General features: G+C 45.1%; 1 protein-coding gene and 1 long non-coding RNA gene across 2 annotated transcripts in view; both read left to right on the forward strand.

Annotated features, from left to right (window-relative positions):
* LOC135404392 (uncharacterized) overlaps window positions 1-5932 on the forward strand; it is a 38104-nt gene extending 32172 nt beyond the window's left edge. Inside the window, exons 4-5 of the long non-coding RNA XR_010425654.1 lie at window positions 4499-4640; window positions 4731-5932. This is a non-coding gene — a long non-coding RNA (uncharacterized LOC135404392). The remainder of the gene's footprint in view (window positions 1-4498; window positions 4641-4730) is intronic.
* A 6427-nt stretch (window positions 5933-12359) lies between these two features.
* Window positions 12360-22130, forward strand: part of LOC135405072 (F-BAR domain only protein 2-like) — a 76331-nt gene continuing 66560 nt past the window's right edge. The window contains exons 1-2 of the mRNA XM_064639789.1: window positions 12360-12458; window positions 16283-16387. Of these exons, the coding sequence (XP_064495859.1) occupies window positions 12360-12458; window positions 16283-16387 (204 nt within the window). The remainder of the gene's footprint in view (window positions 12459-16282; window positions 16388-22130) is intronic.

The raw sequence follows: 22130 nt of genomic DNA on the forward strand, positions 1-22130 counted from the left end.
CCTCCCCCTAAAATTATGCAAATTTGATTATAAGAGACTTTTGAGCAAAAGCGTAGAAACAAATAACAGTTTACTAAAAACAGAGAACAAAGCAGAACAAAACAACTACACAATAACAGAGAAGATGCCACCCAAAAATGACTCTTTCACTTCCACACTGACGCAGTCCTGGCACAGTCACGTGATCCTGACAGCGGTGTCTACCACACAGAAGTGACCACAATGTCAGTGGGGGGCAGGGATGGGCAAGTGGCTCTGGCTCTGCCTGCAGCATGTTGGTGCCCCACTGGGCAGTGGGAACCTGGCAGGTCGGAGTGGCGAGCAACAGGAAGCTGGCAGGTTGGAGCCGCGGGCGGTTGCAGCAGATCGAAAGGCGGCGAGCTGGCACAAGGTGGGCTCCAGGGACGCTGTGGCTCAGGCACAAGTAACTTGGTCCCTGGGTGGCACCCGGGTGGGGCAGGCAATGTCCATGCGGGCAGTGGAGCTTACCAACTCCAGATGCCATGGTGTGGGTGGGTGCCAGGGTATCGATCAGTGGAAATGGCTGCTGCTCTGGAGCCAGCAGCAGTGAGCAAGTTTGAGCTGGCTTCCTGCCAAAATCTCCAATGCTCAGCAAAAGTTCCTCCCCTCCCTCCCCTTTTTCGGCAAAGAAAGGAAAGGGAAAAAAAATTATAGAAACTGAAAGGAATCGAACCCAACTGAATTATACCAAAATATATGTGTATTTTTACATATATACAGTTATATACAGTAAGGATATTATGTATAACTCCCAATTAATGGGGAGAGGGGAAGGGAAAAATGGGAAAAAAGGGGCAAAAAGGGACAAAATACCCCCAGGTATGCACAATTGAGAAACCCGGTAACTAACAAAATAAAAAAAAACTTTTAAAATCTCACCACTTCCCTTGAGAAAAGCAGGACAGCTGGACACAGCAGCCCAGCACTCTCTCCTCACATGTGGTAGACAACAGCAGTCACTGTAGGCCTCAGCTCCAGATAAGCAAGGCCGAGACAGGGACCTACCATTCCCAAACCTCACCGGAAGAGAGCGAGGTCTCTCCGGTCAGCTTTATTTATACCTGAGGTTACATAAAGGAATAGCATGGAATACTTCCTTAGTCACTTCCCTAGTTCCTTCCTGGTTACAAGCTGGTCTCCAGGAAGGCCTAGGGTGAAAACTATCACAAGCGGGCAAAGGACAGCAGGGCTCCAGTGAGCACGGTCCCGGAGTGGCATGGGATGCGCAAAGCAGAAGCGCAAAACAGGTTCTCCCGCAGCTGCCGGCGGCTCCCTGTGAACAGCAGTCCCAGGACAAAGAGATGCAGCTGCTCCTTGACTGTAGTGACGGAAAAAAGAGAGGGGGCTCCCATCCTGCCAGCCATTCTTATACCCTCCAAACTTCTGCGACACTTCCCATGGGAACCCCCATTTCCCCTGCTTCAGAAATCCCATCTCCCCCACTGCCCATTCGCGACCAGGACCCCAGGACATGCAGCCCTCCCCCCCATGCCTCATGGTGGCATGGGAAATTCAGCAAGAGAGTCCAAACCACAGCAACTAGCCAAGTAACTTTTGTTTTCTTTTCACTATTTAGGTATGCACATAAAAATACCTGTACATGTTAAATTTTTTTGAGCTGCTCTTTCATCATCTTTAGGAATACCATTTGTCATTGTTGTGTTGATGATGGAGAAGAATAAGTTAATTTTGCTGTGTTTTACTCAATAGAGTCAACATAGGTAAAACATAGAACACTGAAAAGTTTAGTAAGATGTCAAGTACGTTTGAAACATTAAATAACATTTATAGCAGTTTGTTGTGTTTTTTGTTTGCTTCAGTTTTAGGATCAGAGCTGAAATTCTGTAGGCATATCAGTTACACTTTAACACTATTTTAAAAAAAATGTAGCCAACAAAGAAAAATAAACAGAATCTTTAGGGTTGGAAGGGACCTCTGGAGATCACACAGTCCAACCCCACTGCCAATGCAGAATCACCTAGAGCGGCTTACACAGGAACTCATCCAGAGTGATTTTGAATGTCTCCAGAGAGGGAGACTCTACGACCTCCCTGGGCAGCCTGTTGCAGTGCTCTGCCACCCTCAATGGAAAGGTTTCCTCGTGTTCAGATAGAACTTCTTTGTGTTCTGGTTTTCGGCCATTGCTCCTCAGTCTGTCACTGGGCACCACTGAAAAGAGTCTGGCACCATCCTCTTGACACACGCTGTTATAGTTACAGATTTTGGAGGAAGATTTAGTGATGAATATTCATACCATTATGTCATCTGGAGCCCATGTTCTCCCATTGTTTTCTTTTGTTTGGTTGGGCGGACAGGTGGTGGTTTGGCAGGAAAGACCCTTTGCCATTTTGGTTTTCCCCTTTTTGTTCCCAAGGGGTGGGGGTGCCACTTGTTTTTGGTGGGTCCTTCCTTTTGTGCGTAAACCATTTTTTTCCCTCTGTATTTTTTGGTAGTTATTGCTATTTCCTTTTAGTAAGTAGTTATTTTTTCACTTTCACTCGCATTTTTGGTTTTTTTGCTCTATTAGGGAAGGGGAATAAAAGGGGAGGGGTTTTATCTTATTGGAGTTCCTGCCTCCCAAATATATTGTCTTTAAACCAAGACACCTGTCTTTGAGATATTTATATGCGTTAATGAGATCCCCTCTCAGTCTTCTCTTCTCTAGATTAAACAGACCCAGTTCCTGCCATCTTTCCTCATAAAACAGATGCTCCAGACCCCTAATCATCTTTGTTGCCTCTGCTGGACCCTCTCCAGTAGCTCCTTGTCTTTTTTGTACTGTGGAGACCAGAATTGAACGTATGTGGCCTCACTAGGGCCGAGTAGAGGGGCAGGATCACCTCCCTCAACCTGCTGGCCACACTCTTCCTGATGCACCCCAGGATACCATTGGCCCTCCTGGCTGCAAGGGCACACTGCCGGCTCATAATCAGCTAGTCACCCATCAAGACTCCCAGGTCCTCCTCTGCAGAGCTGCTCTCTAGTAGGTCAGCCCCCAACCTGTACTGGTACTTGGGGTTATTCCTCTCCAGGTGCAGTACCCTACACTTGCCCTTGTTGAACCTCATTAGGTTTCTCTCTGCTCAACTCTCCAGCCTATCAAGGTCCCACTGAATGGCAGCACAGTCTTCAGGTGTATCAGCCACTCCCCCCAGTTTTGTATTATCAGCAAACTTGCTGAGGGTACATTCTATCCCTTCATCCAGGTCACTGAGAAACGAGTTGAATAAGACTGGACCCAGTATTGATCCCTGGAGAATGCCACTGACTACAGGCCTCCAACTGGATTCTACTCCCATGATCACAACCCTCTGAGCTCTGCCATTCAACCAATTCTTGATCCACCTCACTGTCCATTAATCTAACCCACATTTCCTGAGCTTTATCTAAGAGGATGTTATGGTAGACAGTGTCAAAAGCCTTGCTGAAACCAAGGTAGACAACATCCACTGCTTTCCCCTCGTCCACCCATCGTGCCATGTCATCATAGAAGGCTGTCAGATCAGTTAAGCATGATTTCTCCTTGGTGAATCCATGCTGACTACTCCTGATGAACTTCTTTTCTTTTACATGCTTGGTGATGACCTCCAGAAGGACCTGTTCCATCACCTTTCCAGGGATAGAGGTGAGGGTGACTGGCCAGTAGTTTCCCAGGTCCTCCTTCTTGCCCTTTTTGAATATGAGAGTAACATTGGACTTCCTTCAGTCATTGGGCAACTCTCTCATTCTCCATGATTTTTCAAAGATGATGGAGAGAGGCAGAGCAACATCTGCCAGCTCCCTCAGCACACATGGGTGCATGCCATCAGGGCCCATGGATTTATGGGTGTTAAGTCTCTCTAGCTGATCTCTAGCCCAACACTGAACAACCAAGGGGAAGTCTTCCTTTCTCTAGCCTTCTTTTACCTCCAAGGTCTGGGATACCTGAGGGCCATGTTCATCAGGAAAGACTGAGGCAAAGAAGGCATTCAGTAATTCCACCTTCTCTGTGTCTTCTGTCACCAGGATACCCATCTGATTCTGCAGCAACACCACATTTTCCCTAATCTTCCTTTTTCTGCTGATGTTCTTGTAGAAGCCCTTGTTGTTGTCCTTTATATCCCTTGCCAGATTCAATTCCAAGTGGGCCTTGGCCTTCGTCATCACATCCCTGCATACTCTGATGATGTTCCTATAGTCCTCCTATGTGGTCTGTTTCTTTTTCCACATCCCATAAATTTCTTTCTTTTGTTTGAGATTTACTAGAAGCTCCCTGCTCATCCGCAAAGGTCTAGTTTAGGGTTCTAGTCCTGCTTACTGCTTTGCTTCCTCCACGCAGCATCCTGCGTTCTACCATCTCATGGTCAATACAGCCAAGGCTTCCCCCAACCTTCACATCTTCAACCAGTCCCTCCTGGTTAGTTAGTAGAAGTCCAGATGTTAGTACAAATCCAGATGGGCATTAAATTTTTTATTATTTTTTGTCCCCTCAATCTAGGACATTTGCACCAGTTTGGGATGTTTTCAAAACTTCAGCAGAAAAACTGGCAAGCTGTCACTTGGACCTCATGCGGAGATTACAAGAGCTAATAAAAGAAGTTCATAAGTATGGAGATGAACAAATCAAAACTTATAAAAAGGTTATTAATTTTTTACTTATGCATGTCCAATGACTTGTTAATGTTAAAATAAAAATGGTTTGTTTTTGACAACTATGTGATATTTGACAGACTAAAGAAGATGTTTCAGGAACATTAGAAGCAGTGCAAAATATTCAAAGTATCACTCAGGCCTTACAAAAATCAAAGGAAAACTACAATGCAAAGTGTGTTGAACAAGAACGTTTGAAAAAGGAAGGAGCAACACAGAGAGAAGTTGATAAGGTAGTTCTGTGGCATCTTAAATTCATTGTGTTGTCAATCTGTAACATTCACCTTGTACTAGTGAAATACTCAAAAAGGGCTAAAAGTAGTTGTGGCTATTTCATAATGTGCATGATGCTTTGAATGCCTTGTTATGTTTTGTTTACTCTTCCTTAATGGTTCTAACTGCACTGCAGTTCTAATTCTTTATTTTGTAATTACCTACATCAGCTTCTATTATGTTCTCAGATGCATTTTGTTAAGTAAATATGCAAACATTCAATGCCTTTATTAATGAATTAAGGAGTAGGAAGTTTTGTGTTGTCCCCTCAAGTGAGACAAAGCAGCTAATTATAGGAGTATTTGAAGTCTGTTTCATTGAGAAGAAAAGCAAGTTAACATTACTTTCAACAATAATTTAAGAGGTTCCAACAACATGGACCAAAACTCCAAGGGACTGCATTTAGTACTCTCCTTGGGTCATGGAGGAGCTTGATCCATTTATAGAATCACAGCATGATTAAGGTTGGAAGGGACCTTAGAGAAGTTGTGGATTCCCCACCCCTAGAAGTGTTTGAGGCCAAGTTGGATGGGGCTCTGAACAACCTGGTCTAGTGGAATGTGTCCTTGACCATGGCAGGAGGGTTAAAACTGGATCATCTTTAAGGTCCCTTCCAACCCAAACTGTTCTATGACTATGACCTCTGGAGGTCATCTTGTCCAATCCCCCTGCTCAGGCAGGATCACCTAGAGCCAGCTGCCCTGTACTGTGACCAGATGGCTTTTGAAGATCTCCAAGGATGGAGGTTCCATAATCTCCCTGGACAAACTGATCCAGTGCTCAGTCACCCTTACAGTAAAAAAAGTGTTTCCTGATGTTCAGGTGGAACCTCCTGTGTCTCAGTCTGTGCCCATTGCCTCTGGTTCTGTCACTGAGCACCACTGAAAAGAGCCTGGGTCTCTTCTTTGCACCCTCCCTTCAGGTATGACATGCATTGACAATATGTCTTCAGAGGCCCAGGCTGAACAGTCCCAGCTCTCTCAGATTTTTCTCATAGGAGAGATGCTGCAGTCCCTTGATCATCTTTTTGGCCTGTTGCTGAACTCTCTCTCTCTAGTATGTCCATGTCTTTCTTTAAGTATGTTAATAGCAAGAGGAGGTCTAAAGAAAACATTGGACCAATACTTGTTGAAGATGGTTGTCTGACTAATAGGGATGAAGAAAAAGAGGAGGCATTCAATGCTTTTTTTTTTTCCTCTTCAGTCATTAGTAATACTGATAGGGGACCAGGCAGCCCATGGTTTGAGTTGAGGACCATGACTGTGGGAACAGTGTCTTTCCATTTGTGGACAATGAAACTGTGAGAGAATGGCTGTATCAGCTGAATGTTCACAAATCTATGGGGCCTGATGGGATTTATGTCAGAACACTGAAGGAGCTAGTGAATGTTATAGCAGGACCCCTCTCAATGATCTACCGAAGGTCTGGGGAGTCTGGGGAGGTGCCTGCTGACCTGAAGCTAGTCAGTGTCATTCAAATATACAAAAAAAAGGCGAAAGGGAAGACCCAGGGAACAACAGACTTGTTAGTCTAACCTCAGTACCTGAAAAATTATGGGAAGATTATACTGGGTATTATTGAAAGGCATTTAAAGGGCAATGCAATCATCAGGCACAGTCAATATGGGTTCACAAAGTCTTGTCTAATTAATTTTATCTCCTACAATAAGGTCACATGCTTAGTGGATGAAGGTGGTGAATGTAGTTTTCCTATATGTAGTACAAAGGCCTTATCTCCTCTCACAGTATGTAGGGGTTTTGTTTGGGCAGGATCAAGGCGGTTGGCAGATCCCCTAGTGTTAACCAGACAAGAGGCTTTGGCTAAATTTGTATCCCAATGCTTCCATGCCCCATTTTCCAAGTCTTTCAATGTAGTCTTTAACAGTCCATTATATCTCTCAATCTTTTCCAGAGTGGGTGGTAAGGGATGTGATACACTAACTCAGTGCCACCCCCACAGGGCGTTAGCCACCATCCAGGAGTCAGTATAGAGATACAGTACAGGCCACTTTTCTTGTTTAGCAATCTTTAGGGCTACTTGGATGGCTTTCACTTGTGCAAACTGGCTTGTCTTCTCCTTCAGCAGCCTCAATGACCTGTCGTGTGGGACTCCACACAGCAGCTTTCCACCTTCAATGGTTTCCTACTAAATGACAGGATCCATCATTAAATGGAGCATAGCCTCTTTCATTTTGTGGTAACTCATTATATGGTGGCGCTTCTTGAGCATGAGCTGCCTCCTCAGGCAATGCCCCAAAATCTGCCTTCTGGCCAGTCCGTGATCCCTTCCAGGATTCCCAGGCTGTTGGGTTTTCCCCATCAAGCTTGCTGCGTTATCAACACTACCCACTTGCTCCATGTAGTGCGGGTTGTATGATATGATTAGGGGATATTTCCTTTGAACATCCAGTGCAGCATGGGCAATCGTGGTGCCAAGAGGAGGCATGCTTCTGTCCCAACAACTTCTGAGGTAGCTCGAACCCCTATGCTGTTAATATCTACTTTTCAATTGGAGTGTAGTGGCCTCCTGATCCTCGATAACCCTCACTCCAAAACCCTAATGGTCAACCTCTGGTTTCTTGTGATGTTCTTTGCCAGAGGCTCCAGGTGGAACCATGCTCCCCAGCTGCTGTGTAGAGAATATTTTTGCAAAGCTGGTCCTGTCCAAACAGGCCCAAGAGCTACCACACGCGCTATTTCCTCTTTGATCTGCTCAAAGGCCTGTTGTTGCTGAAGGCCCCACTCAAAATGGTTCTTCTTCCAGATCACTCAATTAGAGGGGGCTCACAAGCTGACTGTAACCTGGAATGTGCATCCTCCAGAACCCCATAAGGCCTAGGAAAGCTTGTGTTTCCTTCCTGTTAGCTGGTGGAGACATAGTTGCTGTCTTGTTGACCACATCCATAGGGATGTGACAATGTCCATACTGCCATTTTATTCCCTAAAACTGGATCTCCTGTGCAGGTTTTTTTTATGGTGAAACCAGCTTTCAGAAGAATATGAATTATTCTTTTTCCTTTTGCAAACACTTCTGCTGTGTTGCCCCACATGGTGATATCATTGATGCATTGCAGATGTTCAGGGGTATCACCCTGTTCCAGTGCAATTTGGATTAGTCCATGACAGATGACAGGGCTTTTTCCACCCCTGGAGCAGTCAATTCCAGATGCATTGGACAACCCTCCACGTGAAAGCAAACTGTGGCCTGCACTGTGTTGCCAAAGGGATTGAGAAAAACACATTAGCGATATCAGTTGTGGCACCACTGGGCTGCCTTTGACTCCAGCTCGTATTGAAGTTCCAGCATGTCTGGTACAGCAGCACTCAAAGGTGACGTGACTTTGTTGAGGCCACGATAGTTTATTTTTACTCTCCATTCTCCGTTAGACTTTTGCACTGGCCATATGGGGCTGTTAAAGGGCAAGTGAGAGTTCCTGATCACTCCTTGGCTCTCCAATTGATGGATCAGCTCATGGATGGGAGCTAGGGAGTCTCAGTTGGTGCAATATTGCACCGGCTTAGTAGCAGTTGGCACCCGCTGTTCTTCCGCTTGCAGTAATCCCACAATGAAGGGATCTTCTGAGAGGCCAGACAGGGTAGATAGCTGCTTGATCTTCTCTGTGCTCATGGTAGCTACACAAAAAACCCATCTGTACCCCTTTGGGTCTTTGAAGTACCCCCTCCTGAGGTAGTCGATGCCAAGGATACAAGGGGCCTCTGGGCCAATCACAATGGGGGTCTTTTCTCATTTATTCCCTCTTAAGCTCCCCTCAGCCTCCAATATAGAGAATTCTTGACATCCCCCTGTCACTCCAGAGATCCAGATGGGTTTTGTGCCCCTGTACTCTGATGGCATCAGTGTGCAGTGTGCACCAGTATCTACTAAAGCTTTGTACTTCTGTGGATCTGATGTGCCAGGCCATTGAATCAACACAGTCCAGTATGCCCAGTCATCCCCTTCCTCCTCCTGGCCGAAGGCAGGGACCCTCTATTTCTGTTCTTTGTCAGAGTATTCACTGTCTGACCCTTGCAGTATCAGACCAGAAGTCCCCTCACCAGGATCAAGGAAGATGATTTCAGTCCTTTTACATCTGGGAGATCCCTTATTGCCTTCTTGTGTCTACAACTACACTGGCAGCCTTCTTGGGTGACCCCTTCTTAACAGCTCTCTTCCTTCTCAATTCATGTACATGGGCTTCCAGCTTAATGGTGGGTTCACCATGCCACTTCTTAATGTCTTCCCCCTGGTCACTCAGGAAGAACAAGAGTGCACCATGTGGCCTGTGCCTGGGGCTCCCTTTCCCTCTGACCAGGGCAGGAGAGGACCGATTTCTTGGGGCACCCCTGAGAGCTGAGGCGTTGGCCCATGGGGATGAGGGACAGAGATTTTTTCAAAGTTTTGGAGTCAGGAAGACTCTCTGCAGTTGATGTATACATTTCCAGGTAATACATTGCTGTCAAGCTGTTAGAATATGACTGGGGCACTTTGAATCACCTTCCTCCACACAGTCATTGTGCAAGGGACATCCTCTGGATCTTTAGAGACCTTATTAGATCACTACAGATGACTTCCAACACTGCTAATTCTCTCAAGTACTGGATACCTTCATCTGCAGTGGTCCACTTTCCTGGGGAGTTCAAAAATCTTCCTTAAATGGATATCTTGCTCTCACATTTGAGAGGAGCCATCTCAAGAGACTGCAAATTGCTGCCTCCTTTCCAATTCTTCTCTCAATTTCCCAATTTCTAGCAAGACATCCCAGCTGTTGGGCTTTGTGACCTTCCAATTGCTGGCCATCAGCCCCATTATCCCAGCATCGAAGCAGCCAGGCAGAAATCTGTTCACCTGGCTGGTGGCTGTAATCTTTTCTCAAGTCTCAAATTTCTGATGAGGTCAGGGGCAGGGTAACTTTGGTTTCCTGTGTGAATTGTCTCACTACTTTCTTCAATTTTTTTGTCAAAGAACTGGTTTTGTGATCAGACCCTTCCTTTCCTGATTCTTCTCCTTCTTTTCTTCCTCTTCCTCCTCCTCTTCCTCCTTCTCTTCCTCCTCTTCCTCTTCCCCCTTTCTAATCAATGATATGGACCTCTCCTTGTCCACCTTTTCTTTTTCACTACTGGGGCAATTACTGCAGTTGTTGTGATTTGAGTCCCTATCTCAGCCATAGTGTCTTCCACTGCAGTTTGTGTCCCTGCCTCCACTACAGTCCTCTGAGAGTATTGAACTGTGGCTTGATAGGCACAGGCCAGGCCCCAGTACAGGGTGAGAAGCTGCTGGTTTTCACTGGGGTAGGCAAGGCACCCTTCTATCAGGTGACGTGTCAGTTTGCTGGGTTTACTGGCTGTTCAGGTGTAAAGTCCCAGGTAATGGGAGGTGTTAACCGCCCTGGGAACCTGCCCAAATCCTTCCACACGCCCTGCCACCCAGGAACTGGCTGCTTCAGGGCACATTTCCATATTGCCTCACCAAAAAGTTATCTTCTCTTACACCGGGGCAACACCAGATTCCACAAACATCATAATATGCCAACAGTGTTTATTAGTAGTATTAAACAGTTCATGTAAGGGTGAACAAGGACCTCGGGAGCCTGCATAATAAAACCATCCACATCACTTCCAGGTAGGGAGAGGGAGATGTATTCCCTCATCGTCCCCAGAAGATAGCTCCCCCAGCACAGCAAGGACATCAATGCCAGGGCAAAGTACAGAGCCATTGTTTCTATTAACGTGTTCTCAAACTCAGCAAGATAAAGAGAGAAGCAGTGCAGCTGAAAAACTCCATGTCCCACACAGGAGCTTGTTATTTGATAGCTGTTATTACTATAGCATGCAATACATATATATATATATATATAACTGCCTTTGTCTTGCCCCACATTGGGTGTCAAAAAGGACTGTGGTGGGTTAACCTTCACTGGATACCAGGAGCCCAACAAGCTGCTCTTTCTCCTCTTCTCAGCTGGGGGAGAGGGGTGGGGAAGAAAATATAGCAAAAGTTTGTAGGTCAAGATAAGGACAGGGAGAGATCGCTCACCAATTACAGTCACAGGCAAAATAGACTCAACTTGGGGAAATTAATTGAATTTATTACCAGTCAAATCAGAGTAGCATAATCAGAAGTAAAATGAATTCTAAAACCACTTTTCCTCCACTGGGCTTAACTTTATTCTCAATTCTCTCCATCCTTCCTGCCAGCAGTACAGGGGGATGGGGAATGGGAGTTATGGTGAGTTCATCACATGTTGTTTCTGCCGCTGCTTCCTCCTCAGGGAGAGGATTCCTTGCTCCAGTGTGGGATCCCTCCCACAGGAGACAGTCATCCAAGAACTTCTCCAATGTGAGTCCTTCCCACAGACTGCAGTTCTTCATGAACTGCTCCAGCATAGGTCACTTTCCATGGGGTGCAGTCCTTCAGGAACAGGCTGCTCCAGTTTGAATCCCCCATGGGGTCACAGGTCCTGCCAGAAGCCTGCTCCATTGTGGGCTTAACACAAGGTGACGGCCACCTTCAGACATCCATCCACCTGCTCCGGTATGGGGCTGCTCCACAGGCTGCAGGTGGATCTCTTCTCCACCATGGACCTCTATGGGCTGCAGGGGCACAGCCTGCCTCACCATGGTTTTCACCATGTCCTGCAGGAGAATCTCAGTTCTGGTGCCTGGAGCACCTCCTCCCTCTCCTTCTCCACTGACCTTGGTGTCTGCAGAATTGTTTCTCTCACACATTCTCACTCCTCTCTTCTCTGGTTGCAATTACTTCTGTGCCATAATGTTTTTTCCTTCTTAAAAACACCCCAGAAATGTTACTACCATCGCTGATCAGCTTGGCCTTGGCCAGCAATGGGTCTTAGAGTCAGCTGGCATTGGCTCTGTCGGACATGGGGGAAGCTTCTAGCAGCTTCTTAAAGAAGCCACCCCTGTAGCTCCCTCACTATCAAAACCTCACCATGCAAACCCAATACTCCCTTGCAGCATCCTTCTGGAAAAGTTGTCCAACTGTGGGATGAGTGGGTTCACAGTGCACTGTGTGAAGAACCGTCTGGTCGGCAGGGCTCAAAGGGTTGTAGCGAATGGGTCTACATCTGGCTGGTGACCAGTCACCAGCAGTGTTCCTCAGGGTTCAATTCTAGGGCTAGTTCTATTCAATATATTTATCAAAGATCTGCAGGCAGGAGTTTAATGCACCATTAGCAGGTTTGCTGATGATACCAAACTGGGAGGTGCTGTTGACTCTCTTGAGGGACAAGAAGCCTTGCAGAGGGAATTAGATAGATTGGAGCATTGGGCAATCATTAATGGCAAGAAATTTAACAAGAACAAATGATTCTCCACCTGGGATGGAGTAACACCAGGTATAAGTATAAATTGGGAGAGGAGTGGCTGGAAAGTAGCCCTGCAGAAAGAGATCTGGGGGTGCTGGTCGGCAGCAGGCTCAGTATGAGTCAGCAGTGGGCCCTGGCAGCCAAGAGGGCAAACCACATCCTGGGGGGCATCAAACACAGTAGAACCAGCCAGTCAAGAGGTGATAATCCCACTGTATTTAGCATTGGTGCAGCCTCACCTTGAGTGCTGTGTGCAGTTCTGGGCCCACCATTTAAGAAGGATGTGAAAGTCTTTGAATGTGTCCAGAGAAGGGCAACAAGGCTGGTGAAAGGGCTGGAAGGCATGTCCTGTGAGGAATAGCTGAGGACTCTGGGTTTGTCTAGTTTGGAGAAAAGGAGGCTGAGGGGTGACCTCATGGCTCTCTGCAGCTTCCTGAGAAGGGGAAGTGGAGAGGAAGGTGCTGAGCTCTTCTCCCTTATATCCAGTGACAAGACGTGGGAATGGTTCAAAGCTGCACCAGGGGAGGTTCAGACTAGACCCGAGGAAGCATTTCTTTACTGAGAGAGTGGTCAAACACTGGAATGAGTTTCCTAAAGAGGCAGTCGATGCCTCAAGCCTGTCAGTGTTTAAAAGGCATTAGGTCAATGCCCTTAATAACATGCTTTAACTTTTGGTCAGCCCTGAAGCTGTCAGGCAGTTGGACTAGATGAGTGTTTTAGGTCCCTTTCAACTGAACTATTCTATTCTACTGTATTGGGGAGCCCAGAACTGGACACAGGACTCAGGTGTGCCCTTGCCTCCATAGACCTGGTGGCAACTTGTAACTTTTTCCAGTTTTCAGGAAAGAAAGTAGTAGAGGAAAGAGATTATCTTTCCCTGTCTCTAATGATGTCTTCTCTTTTTCATAGAATCATTAAGGTTGGAAAAGACCTTTAAGATCATCAAGTCCAACCATCAAACTAGCACAATTGCCATGTTCACCATGTCCTCATGTCATATCCACACGTTTTTTGAACACTTCCAGGGATGGTAACTACCATTTCCCTGGGCAGCCATTTCTAATGCTTTACAACCATTTCAGTGAAGAAATTTTTCCTAATATCCAATCTAAACCTCCACTGGTGCAACTTGAGGCAGTTTCCTCTCATCCTGTCACTTGTTACCTGGGAGAAGAGAGTGACCTCCACCTGACTACAACCTCCTTTCAGGTAATTGTAGAGACTGGTAAGGTCCTCAGCCTCCTTTTCTCTTGGTGTAGCCCCGCCAAGCTCCCTCAGCCGCTCCTCATCAGAATTGTGTTCCAGACCCTTCACCAGCTCTGTTACCTTCTCTGGACATGCTTCAGCACCTCAATGTCTTTCTTGTAGTGAGTGTAGTGAGGAGCCCAAAACTGAACTCAGGATTCGAGGTGCGGCCTTACCAGTGCCCAGCACAGGGGGACAATCATTTCCTTGGTCCTGCTGACCATGCTATTGACAGGATGCCATTGTCCTTCTTGGCCACCTGGGCACACTGCTGGCTCATGTTCAGCTGGTGTCAACCAGCACCCTCAGGTCCTTTTCTGCTGAGCAGCTTTCCAGCTGCTCTTCCCCAAGCCTGTAGCGCTGCATGGGGTTGTTGTGACCCAAGTGCAGGACCCATTAATGAAGATATTCAACAGGGCTGGCCCCAATACTGAGCCATGGGGAACACCACTCGTGATCGGCCACCAGCTGGATGAAACCCCACTCACCACCACTCTCTGGGCCTGGCCATCTGGGCCCAGAGAGTGTTTTTAAGCCAGTTGAGAGTACACCCATCCACAACACAAGCAGACAATTTCTCCAGGAGACTGCTGTGGGAAATGGTGTCAAAGGCTTTACTGAAGTCCAGGTAGACAACATCCATAGCCTTTCCCTCATCCACTAGGTGGGTCACCTTGTCATAGAAAGAGATCGGGTTGGTCAAGCAGGACCTGCCTTTTATAAACCCATGCTTGCTGGGCCTCATCCCATGGTTGTTCTGCACATACTGTGTGATGGCACTCCAGATGATCAGCTCCATGATCTTCCCCAGCACCGAGGTCAGGGTGACAGGCCTGTACTTCCTTGGATCCTCCTTCCAAACCTTCTTATAGATAAACATCACATTTGCCAATTTCCAGTCACCTGGGACCTCCCTGGTTGACCAGGACTGAATGATTACAATTAAAGCATAGAATCACAGAATCATAGAATATGCTGAGTGGGAAGGGACCCATCAGGATCATTGAGTCCAACTCCTGGGCCTATGCAGGACACCCCAAGAATTCTACCATGTGCCTGAGAGTGTTGTCCAAATGCTTGGTGCTGTGGCCACTTCCCCAGGGAGCCTGTTCCAGTGCTTAACCACCCTCTGGGTGAAAAATCTTTTCCTGATATCCAACCTAAACCTCCCCTGACTCAGCTTAATGCCATTTCCTCGAGTCTGTCACTGGTCACGAAAGTGAAGAGATTGGTACTTGCCCCTCTGTTTCCCCTCACGAGGAAGTTGAAACCGCAATGAGGTCTCTCCTCAGTCTCCTCCAGGCTGAACAAACCAAGTGACCTCAGCCACTCCTCATAAGGCTTCCCCTCCAGACCCTGCACCATCCTCGTGCCCCTCCTTTGGATGCTCTCTAATAGCTTAATGTCTTTCTTATCTTGCAGTGACCAAAACTGCACACACAGAATAGAGTGGGACAATCACCTCCTTTGACTGGCTGGAGATGCTTTGCCTGATGCCCCCCAGGACACGGTTGGCCCTTTTGGCTGCCAGGGCACTGCTGACTCATATTCAACTTGCCATCAACCAGGACCCCCAGGTCCCTTTCCAGAGCACTGCTTTCCAGCATCTCATTCCTCAGTCTATACACACAACCAGGGTTGCCCCGTCCCAGGTGCAGAATCCAGCACTTGCCCTTGTTAAACTTCATATGGTTGGTGATTGCAAATCACTACTTAAACCTACACAATAATTTATAATATTCTAGAAGTAAACTTATTTTAATCCTCAACAGCGAGGAAAGCTATTCAGAACTAGAACTGATTTCATTAACAATTCAGAAATATTTTTGAGTTACAACTGATGGGAATTTTTGATAAGATAAATAAAGTAGGCATGTTGAACATGGAAGCTACAAAAAGGTTGATGTTCCAGGCAAATAGTTTTTATTTTAATTTGCTTTTAATGCAGAAATAGCAAGATTATCAAAGTTTTGAAAAACTTCATCTCGTTTACTATGCTGTAGACTTTGAAAATCACTTTTCTCTACCAAAACCAATCCCTTCATTCAGTTTTGTTGTCCATGTAATATTGGTATTCTCCTGTATTTCTTTTTGTCTTTTAAGAATATTAAGTCCACAAAAAGAACACTTTGGTTTATTAGCAAGAAATAGTGAAACAAATAAAAAAATTATAAAGCCCAAAAGAACTATTTTAAACAACTCTGAGCTGCATAAATTTGGCCATCAGTTTGTTCTGCATTAACTTCACTTTCAAATATCTCTTAATCTTAAAATTTCCATTGGCATAACCCCTGTACTTCTGAATATCTTTTCCTTTATATTTCTTCGTTCACTTCTAAGACAACTGTGCAGCCTTGTATTTTTTACCATTGACTCTTTCAGAATTTCACTAATAACTGTTTAATCTGTATTCCAGCCCTGCTCTCTTCCTGCTTTTCTGTTGCAGATTTAAATATTTGACATGAGCTATTTAGTTAAGTTTGGCAATACAAATTTTTAAATATTTATTTTAAAATAAGTATAACAGTCATTGCTGATAAGAGGAAGGTATTTAAATGAGGTAATTACTTTGTTACCTTTTTAGGTGGTTAATGTATAGCTTTAAATAGAAATCTCTAATGGCTTGGATCCATTATTTGGTGGTGAAATTTTGTTATGATATTTCACTGTTTTGATATGCGCCTGAATATTTTTATAGGTCATCCTAGGCTTTCTGTTAATAGTGACTTTGAAAAGCCTTGGATCAGATTGGATGTGTGACACTTAACACTTTTTTTTTGTACTAATCTATAGGTAGCAGTTAAATTGAAAAAAGCTACAGATACCTATAAATTGTATGTGGAGAAATATGCTGCAGTTAAATCTGCTTTTGAACAGAAGATGACAGAAACTGCACAGGTAAGTGTTATATTAAATCACTTATCTTTAAAATAAATTTATGTGTTCTATTTTACCTCTCTGATATTTGAAATCGAAGCTTTTAAAAATTGGTTCAAGATAGAATTATCTCCATTGGAAATTGATATGAACAATAATGTCAAAAGTAATATGTTTGAAGGGTGAACATTGACCATGTATGTTGTGATGGCAGTGTCCTTGAATGACACAGTTCAACACTAGCACTCTGAAAGACTTTTTTAGGAAGAAAACTTTCAGAAGTACTGTAGATACATTGTGATCATGTGGGAAATCTTGTGAATTGCTGGAGAGATAGAACTCATTCATAGGAGTTTTAAAACTGAGATCTATCATGTTGTTTTCATTATCATTCTGTCAAAACACTTCAGTAACAGCTTGTGAAAGTGACTTTCCAGGGTTTATCGGAGGTGGTCAAAAGCCCCTACATCTATTCAAATTTTTGTTTTGGTTTGGTTTTTTAAAGCTGTTTTAATCTGTATTTCAGAGGATATCAAGTTCTCTGTATGATTGTATATTCTGCTGCTTATTATGTTTTAAAGTTTCTTTTTCAAATTTGTTGATTTTGTTATTTACCTTGCTCTGGGAGTTACTGAACCCCCGCTGAAATAGATTCTGTGAATGCTTCTGATTCACTTCAGAGCAAATTCAGTCAGGTTGATTTAAAACTTTATTTAGTCTCACAAAAGCTGTCTGCTATCTATTCCTTACCTTACAATAGACTGTGTTTATAGCAGTTGACTCACTGGTCTCTGAAACAATAAGAAAACAATTAACAAATAGACTGGCATTGCTAAAATTGCACTGCAAACTTGTCTCTAACAAGCAAGAAAGCTGAGTAATGAACAAGAGTTTTTGTTTAGAAGTGACAGAAGATAAACATGAAGAGTATTTGAAATGGATTTTATTGTCAGTGAAGGAAAATGTAGGGGCTTTCAGCAAGAAAATTAGCTGGGCTTTTCATAATATCTTTAAAAAGATTCATTTGAACAACAAAAGAATGAAAAAAGTAACATTTTATTTTGTATCTAGAGACCGAATTTGAAGATGCTTTTTGTTCAGCTTTATTTGTGTTATTGGGCCCGGCCCGGAACTCGGGCGCGAAGTGTGGCCCCGGTCTGGCCCGGGGACGGGCGCTCGGGTCCGGCCCCGGGCGCGGAAAGGAGAGAGAGAGGAGGAGTTTCGCTGGCACGGACTGTGCCCTCATGGGAGATGAGAGGGGGAGCCTCGGAGCACACAGAGGAGAAGGACAACTCTAAACCTGGGCAGATGGAGCTCGATTAGCCCTGTAAGCCCATCCATCTAAGAGAAGGTCACTCTAATTAAACCTACGTCCTGAGGACCCCACTGCCACCGTCCAAGCTCGCTTGGCCCTGGCAGATGAACCTCAGGATTAAAGGGTGGGTTTAGTTCCGCGCACACTGCGTCTCACCTAAAAAATCCATTGCGCAGGCCCGAAGGCCTTACCCACATTTGCAAAGACCTGTAGTGACATCTTCTACAAATGCAGTCACACAAAGATCAAGACAAAGGCATATACACCTGCCTCCAAAGGTGTACCCAAATTAACTCTAACATGCTGGAACATCAGAACCATGCTTGATTCTGCGGATAGCGGACGTCCTGAGTGTCGGTCTGCCCTAATAGCCCATGAACTGTCACATATCAACATCGACATTGCTGGTCTCAGTGAAGTTCACCTTCATGAGGAAGGCAGCCTTAGAGAACATGGTGCCGATAACACACTCTTTTGGTCAGGTAAACCCAGAACCGAAAAGCTTCTCTCAGGTGTCGGTTTCATGATCAAAAACTCCATTCTTCCCAAACTTGAAAATCTGCCGACAGGTCATTCTGACCGCATTATCTCCCTACGCCTTCCACTACACAACAAGCAACACGTTGTCCTCTTTAGTATATATGCCCCAACTCTCCAAGCTGAGCCTGCCGAAAAAGATAAATTTTACACCGACCTGTGCTGCCTTACCGAAAAGGTCCCTGCAGATGATAAGATCATTATCCTTGGTGATTTCAATGCCAGAGTAGGAAAGAATTTTGATGCCTGGAAAGGAATATTAGGCAAGCATGGTGTTGGAAGCTGCAATGATAATGGTCGACTTCTGCTAGAATTCTGTGCGGAGCAACAGTTTACCATCACTAATACTATCTTTCAGCAGAAAAATAGTCTGAAGACAACCTGGATGCATCCCAGATCCAAGCATTGGCATCTCACTGATTATGTCTTGGAGAGACGGAGAGATGTCCACGATGTCCACCACACCCGCGTGATGCCTAGTGCAGAATGCCAAACAGACCATCGACTGCTGCGCTGAAAACTTAACCTCAATCTTAAATTCAAACCTAAAAGGGGCAGTATCCCAAGGAGGAGACTCCAAGTTAACAATCTCCAATCAGCCACAGTGAGAAACAAATTCCAGGCTAATCTTCAAAATAGGCTCGAAAACCATTCCGTAGATTCTACAGATACCTCCCCTAAAACACTTTGGCACCATATTAAAAACAGCATCCTGTAGTCCTCGGAAGAATCCTTAGGGTTCTCTCTGAAGAAGAACAAGGACTGGTTCGATGAAAACAATCAAGAGATCCAGGAATTGTTGAGGAAGAAGAGAACCACCCACCAAGCACACCTTGCACTGCCATCCTGTCATGTAAGAAAAGCAGCCTTTCGCCTTGCATGCAGCAAGCTCCAACAGAAACTCTGTGACATCCAGAACAAGTGGTGGATCAATCTAGTTAAAAAAACACAATTATGCGCAGACACGGGTGATCACAGGGGATTCTATGAAGTCCTGAAAACAGCATACGGGCCTACATACCAAGCCCAAAGTCCTCTACTCAGCACTGATGGTCAAACGCTTCTGACAGATAAAACCTCCATTCTGAATCGATGGTCTGAACACTTTCAGACTCTTTTCAGTACTAGTCGTGTAGTCCAAGACTCAGCAATTCAGTCCATCACACAACAACTGGTGAAGTATGAATTGGATACTGCCCCCACTTTAGGAGAAACCCTCAAGGCCATACAGCAGGTGAAAATCGGCAAGGCAGCTGGGGTTGATGGAATTCCACCTGAAGTCTGGAAACATGGGGGCCAAGCAGTCCATGCTAAATTCCACAAGTTTTTACTGCGCTGTTGGGAACTAGGCGAACTACCATCAGACTTTCGTGATGCAGTCATCATCACCTTGTATAAGAAGAAAGGAATTAAATCTGACTGTTCAAATTACCATGGTATTACTCTGCTCTCCATTGCTGGCAAAATCCTGGCAAGAATACTCTTGAACAGACTAATACCCGATATAGCAGAAGGAATTCTACCTGAAAGCCAATGTGGTTTCAGAGCCAGCAGGAGTACCACTGATATGGTGTTTGTTTTCAGACAACTGCAAGAGAAATGTAGGGAACAGAACAAAGGTCTCTATGTAACCTTTGTTGATCTCACCAAGGCTTTTGATACCGTGAGCAGAAAAGGTCTGTGGCAGACTTTGGAACGCTTAGGTTGTCCCCCCAAGTTCCTTAAAATGATCATCTCACTCCATGAGGGTCAACACGGCCAAGTCAGATATGGCAATGCACTTTCTGAGCCCTTTCTAATAACTAATGGTGTGAAACAAGGTTGCATTCTCGCACCAACCCTATTCACAGTCTTTTTCAGCATGATGCTCCAAAGGGCCACGGCAGACCTCGATGATCAGGACGGGATCTACATTCGATACCGTACTGATGGAAGCCTTTTCAACCTAAGGTGACTGAAGGCCCACACTAAGACCTTAAAGCATCTTGTCCAGGAGCTGCTTTATGCTGATGACGCCGCCCTTGTTGCACACACAGAAGCAGCTCTGCAGCGTTTAACATCCTGCTTTGCAGATGCTGCTGAGCTCTTTGGGCTGGAAGTCAGCTTAAAGAGAACAGTTCTCTATCAACCGGCACCTCAGGAAGTCTTCCATCATCCCCATATAACCATTGGCGAATCAGAGCTCAAATCAGTCCAGCAGTTTAATTACCTAGGTAGCCTCATCTCCTCGGATGGTAAGATTGACGGAGAGATAGACAACAGGTTAGCAAAGGCATATAGTGCTTTCGGAAAACTCCACAAAAGAGTTTGGCGAAATAAACACTTGAAGAAAAGTACAAAGATCAGTGTTTACAGAGCCATTGTGCTGTCTACTCTCTTATATGGATCTGAATCATGGGTCATCTACCACCACCACCTGTGACTCCTAGAACGCTTCCATCAACGCTGCCTCCATACAATCCTAAACATCTACTGGTCAGATTATGTAACCAATACATCTGTTCTAGAACAAGGAGCAGTCACAAGTATTGAGGCCATGTTGCTGAAAATACAGCTACGCTGGGCAGGGCACTTCTCAAGGATGAAGGACCACCGCCTCCCTAAGATCATGCTTTATGGTGAACTTGCCACCAGCTGCCGCAAGAGAGGAGCCCCAAAGAGAAGATACAAGGACTCCCTGAAACAACATCTCAGCCTTGGCCAGACTGATCAACATAACTGGTCTACTCTGGCCTCCAATCGGGAGGTCTGGAGACACACTATCTATAACGCTGCTGATGCTTTCGAGAAAGCACGCAGGAGCACTCTCGAGGAGAAAAGACAATGCAGAAAGATTCGGGCCTTGCAGAATATAACACCTAAGGAGTCTTTCTGCTGTGCCTTTTGCAATCGGACGTGTCTATCTCGTATTGGCCTTTTTAGCCACCAGCGCGCTTGTAACAAATGTGGGTAGAGCCCTTCCCAAATCTTCGTTCGCGAAGCCTAGCCAGGATGATTTGTGTTATTAGGTAGGCATGAGTTATTTCAAACAGGCTGAGATGTAGAGAAAAGAAATCTTTTTACTATACCAGATCTTACAGCTGGGAAACTGTGACCATGCTTTTGGGCTATTTGTTTTATTTTGTAATACAAAAATGATACAAATTATGTCTCACTGCAAATCACACTTGCGTAAATAACCTTATTTCATTAACTGCAACAACCTCTTTTACTCGAAATTTAAATTTTCACTTAATGTGATAATGGACACCTGGAAACTCCTAATACCTTCCACAGCTATCGATATTGGAAATGAAAACTGGAATTCTACCAATATAAGTCTTATCTGTGAACTTTAAGTATAATGGTGTAGCTGCATCTACAGTTTTGTTGCAGGGGCGCTACTTTAAAGATAATGTGGTAAGAAAAATAACACTTGTGAATATCATAGAATCATAGAATGGCCTGGGTTGGAAGGGATCTTAAAGATCATTTAGTTCCAACCCCCCTGCCATGGACAGAAACACCTTCCATTAGACCAGGTTGCTCAGAGCCCCATTCAGCCTGGCCTTAAACACTTCCAGGGATGGGGCATCCACAACTTCTCTGAGCAACCTGTGCTGGTGCCTCATCACCCTCACAGTCAAGAATTTTTTCCTAATATCTTACCTAAACCTACTGTCTTTCAGTTTGAAACCATTCCCCCCTTGTTCTGTCACTACACACTCTTGTAAAAAGTCTTTCACCATCTTTCGTGTAGGTTCCCTTCAGGTACTGGAAGGCCTCAATTAGGTCACCCTGAAGCCTTCTCTTCTCCAGGCTGAACAAACCCCTCTCTCTCAGCCTTTCCTAATAGAAGTGCTCCATCCCTCTAATCAACTTGGTGGCCTCCTCTGGACTCACTTCAACAGGTCGATGTCCTTCCTGTGCTGG

The sequence above is a fragment of the Pseudopipra pipra genome, chromosome W, assembly GCF_036250125.1.
Source record: "Pseudopipra pipra isolate bDixPip1 chromosome W, bDixPip1.hap1, whole genome shotgun sequence".
NCBI classification, from domain to species: domain Eukaryota; kingdom Metazoa; phylum Chordata; class Aves; order Passeriformes; family Pipridae; genus Pseudopipra; species Pseudopipra pipra.